The sequence below is a fragment of the Myxocyprinus asiaticus genome, chromosome 13, assembly GCF_019703515.2.
Source record: "Myxocyprinus asiaticus isolate MX2 ecotype Aquarium Trade chromosome 13, UBuf_Myxa_2, whole genome shotgun sequence".
NCBI classification, from domain to species: Eukaryota; Metazoa; Chordata; class Actinopteri; order Cypriniformes; family Catostomidae; genus Myxocyprinus; species Myxocyprinus asiaticus.
The window spans coordinates 39,274,065-39,279,872 of record NC_059356.1 but is presented as its reverse complement, the minus strand read 5'-3'; the positions used below and the strand labels follow the sequence as shown (position 1 = coordinate 39,279,872).

The following is a 5,808-nucleotide window of genomic DNA, read 5'->3' as shown; positions in this document are numbered from 1 at the left end:
TTAGCACCACTGTGAAATGTTAAATCAGATTCAACCTTTAAATTTCTAAGGAACAAATTTAGTTTATTAATTTACACTTCTGAACGAATGGATGAGAGCTCCCCAATGAGAAGTACTGTAAATACAACAGTGGTATGTAAAGTTTAAACCGGGGCTCAGACTAGCCTTGCCTGTTTGCCATTTGCTGCAAATCCAAGATCAGATGATAATTCGTTTAGGAGGTTTTAAGGACTCAACCTAATCTTAAATTTGCAGCAAATCACAAATGTGTAACAAGCTTTGGCTGTCTTTTGATGCCCTCTACAGTGTGCAGTTGGAATCTAGGGATCTCCTGCAATTTGCTACCCTAAGGTAGGTTTCCACCTTGTGCATGTCCTTCTTAAAGCAAGCAAGCAGACGAAAGCTCTCTCTGAGGTTGCCCTCCCCCAAGGTCAAGTAGAAGTCTTCAAAAGGCAGTGGCAGGGAGTCATTGTCATCCATGTTTGGTTGACCATCAAGGCATCCCTGTGCAAATACCAATACCAAATTAAATGAAAGCTGTCCAAATAAGCTCTTATAATTTCTAGGTCACATTCCTGGTCAGGATGTGGCCATTAAAGCAAGATAATAAAGTCTGTGCAACAGTAAATTAACATCTCTCTTTGTCACCTTTATGAGTACACTGATGCCCACTTTCAGGTCGGCCAGCTTCTCTGTGATCTGGCTGGGGTTTCCGATGGTCAGGCTGTTTGAAACGGTTCCAGTCAGGGTCTGGCTTGGGTACTCCCAGGATTCAATGAGGCGGAAAGAGATGCGAAGGAGCTTCAACACCTGAAAAAGTGAGAAAGAATAAAACGACTTTAGACCATTGGTCATTTTTGTGTTTGCAGTGCTAACCATATTTGGTCCAGCTGATCTAACGCCCAAAGTTATGAACTTATTATTGCAGTCTACCATCAGAATTAAAACTCCCTAATGTATCTTCCCTCATATACAAAATACTTTTAAAAGAGGCGCGTTAGTTATTTTTGCATTAAAAGCGCCTAATTTTCACTCTCACAGGGCACTGTCCTCTCTCTCTTTCTTTCAGGCGCAGGCAGAGACCGAGGGAGTGATATGCACGTGAAGATGGTTTAAGCGGAGTTTCTTGTTTGTTTTCTATATGTCAAAATTACAGACAGCGTTTTGAATAATAACGGATTAATCTCGCGCTCACTCGCAAGAGTCTGAGAAAAATAGCAAGTCAAATTAAAATGTGCGAATCCACAATATACGCGATAACAGTAAACAGCATGTCAGCGTCCTCATCTAACTCAATGTGATAAAATCTCAAACATAATTTTTTTTTAATCATGAAATGTCACACTAACAATAACAGCCTCTTTGCACAGCTGCGGGAGGATGACACCCCCCAAATTTACAGTATTCCGCTTCTTACACAGGTGCCCTGGCTGTCGCGTGAACAAGTGCTTGTGGGTTTCTTTTTCTTGGATCGTCAATGGTCATGAAAATTCTATAACATCATAACCACGCACTGCAAGACGGTAAAACATCTTAAAACGGCATACCTTGTTGATGCTTTATAACAATAACGAAGCAGCTGCATGGCTCTGCGTCAGGCCAGTAGAAATGTCAACCGCTAGAAATGTATTAAGTATCATGTCTATCGCGGTTATGCAAAATCCGTGGCAGTGCACGTTCCCAAAAACCATTGTATTATAATCATAATTTAGCATTTCTCACAGCCATCGATGATAGTGCTCTCTCGCGCACGCACACTGCATCCATGGCAGTGATATACTGTATGTGTAGACTTACAGTGGTGTGAAAAAGTGTTTGCCCCCTTCCTGATTTCTTATTTTTTTTGCAGGTTTGTCACACTTAAATGTTTCAGATCATCAAACAAGTTTAAATATTAGTCAAAGATAACACAAGTAAACACAAAATGCAGTTTTTAAATGAAGGTTGTTATTATTAAGGGAAAGCAAAATCCAAACCTACATGGCCCTGTGTGGAAAAAGTGATTGCCCCACCTGTTAAAACATAACTTAACTGTGGTTTATCACACCTGAGTTCAATTTCTCTAGCCACACCCAGGCCTGATTACTGCCACACCTGTTCTCACTCAAGAAATCACTTAAATAGGACCTGCCTGACAAAGTGAACAAACATGCAAAAAAATAAGAAATCAGGAAGGGAGCAAACACTTTTTCACACCACTGTGTATATATATATAAGTAGAGGAGGCTTCAAGGTAAAAATGTTGGGAACCAATGGTCTGGTGCATATTTTCATATAATAATAAACTGCATATAAAGATATTTCTATGTCATATAAAATATATTAACATTGTAAAACGTTCATGAGTAACCCATTAAGCATCATTGCATTATACAACGCTTAATAGACAGTTAAAACTACATTAATGTAGTTATGAATGTCATGAAAGTTTGATATGAAAGATTTAAATGTTGATGAACTAGCTACTAATCTGTTAAGAATTAGGCCTACTACTGTATATGTTTGTTAATGGCAAATGGAAGTATAAAGTGTCATCAATATATTAATTTATTAGTGGCTTAAGGAGATCCGTCAGGACTGATGTAGTTTGGTACTGCCTGTAAGGTTAATTTAAGTAATAATTTGAAAAAGGTTTATCAGAGAAGACGTCCTTTTGTCATGTATGAAGAATCTTTTGATAATGAATTCTGTTTTAATTTTTAATGCATGCATTGTGATACATTACCAGTTGTATCAACCTGAACACCGACTGTGCCCCTAGATTCCGCTAAACGCAACACCCTCCAATCAACTCCAACTGAAAACCTCAAAGGGTGGGGACCCCCCTTAAGACTGGAATCAGTTCGGGCACTGGCTAAATGCCACCCGGTAAAAGATACTCTTAATTTTATTTTCTCCCAAAACACTAAATGGCAACAAAAACCACCACAGTACTTTCCTATAACACCTGTTTGTCACAATACACTGCAAAATATTCCTGATCCATGAGATCATTGCATGCAATATCTACCGTTTCATTTTGAGGTAATTTTATATAATATTAAATCATTTTAATTTGCATTTTAATCAAACGTTTTTTAATAGCTGTCCAATATGTGAAAGGATAGTAGCTATTTGGGGTAAAAAGCACCCCTGTTGCAGGGGCTAAAGGCCCCCATAAAACACATTGTTTTTAAGTGGGGGGAATAGATTTGTTATGAAAAATGTTCAAAGTGGGCTTACATTGACTGATCCAATCACAATGGAGATTAATTTGTTTATGGGAGACTTAAGATGTCATGAAATGTCAAATGTGTTTGAAATGAACAGGAAATTGTTAATGGTTAATTTGTTACTCAAAAAGCATCTTGATTGTTTCAAAAGTGTTTGCCTAAGTTGACCATTTTGCCCTATAACTGTTGTCCCTAAAATCTACACATATACACATACACCCGCTGGGGGCCTTTTACCCCAAGTGTGTGTTTAATCCAGACAACTTTTAGTTACGATTTCTTGTCACAAAAAATGTTGCTTCGTCAGTATTCAATGAAAATTAAAATACATCTTTTTAGTTATTTTTTTCTTGATACTGTTTGTGACCAGGAAAAAAAAATAAATAAATAAAAAAAAAACATTTTGCTCAAGGTGTGCCTTTAGCTCCGTTGTACAAATACTGACGGAAAAGTTTTCATACATTTTTCGTAACATGTCAGTGTATTATTGACATTATTATTATTGTTGTTGTTGTTGTTATTTACATTACTAGCATTGCTGTTCAGGAGCCGTTTTAGCAGTTAACTAAAGTACGAAATAATTACAACACTGCCAAATTATCGTTCCTTTTATTTCGCGATTACGCACTCGTGCGCTTCCGCCTTTAATAGCTCCACCTATTTTCATAGTGGCGCGAAAAACAGTTAGCTTTCAGTCAGTAGCTTACATATCGAGTCACTAAAAAAACTGACACTTGCCTGAAGAAAGACACCCCGAAGAGATGTGCCGTGAGTTATCCACCACATTAGCATCTTATGTAGTTGGTTTTAATTTATTTAAACCATGAATTATGAGAGGGTAAAATTGTTACCCAATTACTGGGCCAATATTGTTGTCATTTGTAGTGCAGGCCCATCCATCTCACTAAGCCAAGATAAGCAGCAAAAGTCGTTATTTGTCTTTAAAATGTGTCAGAATATTTTCTAAAATAGTTTCATTTGGTTATTACAGTAACTAAATGTATACTATGGCTGTGTCTCGTTTGGAAGGCTGCATGCTAGGTAGGACGCGTCCTTTGAAGGCTGCAGTATACCGAGTGTCCTCCTTTAAACAAGCCTCGTTTAAACGAGACTTGCTTCGTAGGACAAACGGAAACAGAACGTAACTTGGTTGCTATGACAGCACGATACTCTAACAAGCGCGAACGCTTTGAGTGAGAAGGGAACAAAGTCCATTTAGAAGGGAATGTATGAGGTACATTTTAGGAGATTTATAATGATGTAGAGAGAAAAGAAAATAGATTTTACAGGTGTACTTTTAGTCTAATACTGTATTTTAATTATATATTAATATAATTATACATATTATATACTCTGCACCCATCTACTGAGGTACTTCAACTTGGGAATCAACATTCCTTGCGTTTGAACATCATATTTACAGGCAAATTGGCGTCATTTTTTTTTTTTTTTTAGACATTTCCATTGAAGCAAAGAATTGTGGGTTGAGTGTGTCCACGAAGGGTACACCTCATGCATCCTCCGAATTCCCGTGAAAGAAGGTCGCATTCGAAGGCTGCATTTGAAGTGTCCTACTCGCTTTTATGAAACGAGACAGCCTCGATGACGTATGCGGCCGACAAATGCGACCTCCGGAGGACGCATCCCTCCAAACGTGATATAGCCTTTATGTCTCTGACTAAAGGTTTAGGTGAAATTGAGTGATTGAGTTGCCTGTCTGAAAACCCACATATAGGTGCCACAATACTCTCATAAATGTAAATTGGTTATTAATTGGTTTGTCACTAAGTTTTGTTTTAGTTCTTGATAATGTAATTTATCATTTTGGCTGATGATGGCTACTCACAGAGCTCTTCTGGGTTTCATCTTTGCCAGTGGGCGCCTCTATAGAGTCAGAGTTGCAGAAAGACAGAGGGAAGATTTTACTCAGCTGCCTCCGTTCCTCAGGCAACAGGCTGTCCTCCTTGATAATGAAAGGTGGGGGGGAGGGGGGGAAGAATGGTATAGTTTACATGTTATTCAAATATGTTGAGATATCAGGTAGCAATGTTCAGAGGAGTTTGAATCTTTCTCCTGAACTTTTAAACAGAATTTTAAAATTGTGGACTGCAAAATTATGAGCAATCAGTTCAGAGGAAAACAGTTTAGAATTTCTGAGTTCTGAAAATAGTGGGAATCTTACAAAGTCGTTAATCATTTTTGCGGCCAGCTGGTGCAAGTGTTGCACACGTATGACTGCATTGTTGAAGAGCCGTTGGTTCTCTGAGGCTGTCCCCTGGTTTACCAGCAAACTAACCAGCACCACCGACAACAGCACAAATGCTTGAAAAATAAAATGACAAGATACATTTTTTTTTTTTAAACCTTCAGCTACTTGTTTGTCAGCTTCAAATTAAATAACCACATATCCAAAGAAAGTATGATTTTAAACTAAAATGTTGTTTGGTTTTAAATAATTTTTTGTCTTTTAAAGTTAATACGGCCTTACAGAATCTATTATAACTATCAAATCAGTTTTATGGATGAGCAAACAGTTAACTTCACATTCAAAATCACATTTGAGACCAAAAATCATCAAAGCAATACCTCTAGCCAT

General features: G+C 37.7%; 1 protein-coding gene across 1 annotated transcript; it reads right to left on the bottom strand.

Annotated features, from left to right (window-relative positions):
* Nucleotides 1–300: 300 nt before the first annotated feature.
* LOC127450982 (somatotropin) lies at nucleotides 301–5,808 on the bottom strand. The gene is made up of 5 exons (XM_051715465.1): nucleotides 5,799–5,808; nucleotides 5,395–5,597; nucleotides 5,059–5,175; nucleotides 649–810; nucleotides 301–504 (listed from the first exon to the last, which is right to left on the bottom strand). Exons 1-5 carry the CDS (start codon nucleotides 5,806–5,808, stop codon nucleotides 301–303), a joined length of 696 nt encoding a protein of 231 aa, XP_051571425.1.

Coding starts and splice junctions, on each gene's coding strand:
- LOC127450982 (XM_051715465.1), bottom strand. Junction 5,176..5,394: donor CAAAAATGATTAACGACTTT/GTAAGATTCCCA, acceptor TTCATTATCAAG/GAGGACAGCCTGTTGCCTGA. Junction 811..5,058: donor ATGAAACCCAGAAGAGCTCT/GTGAGTAGCCAT, acceptor TCACTTTTTCAG/GTGTTGAAGCTCCTTCGCAT.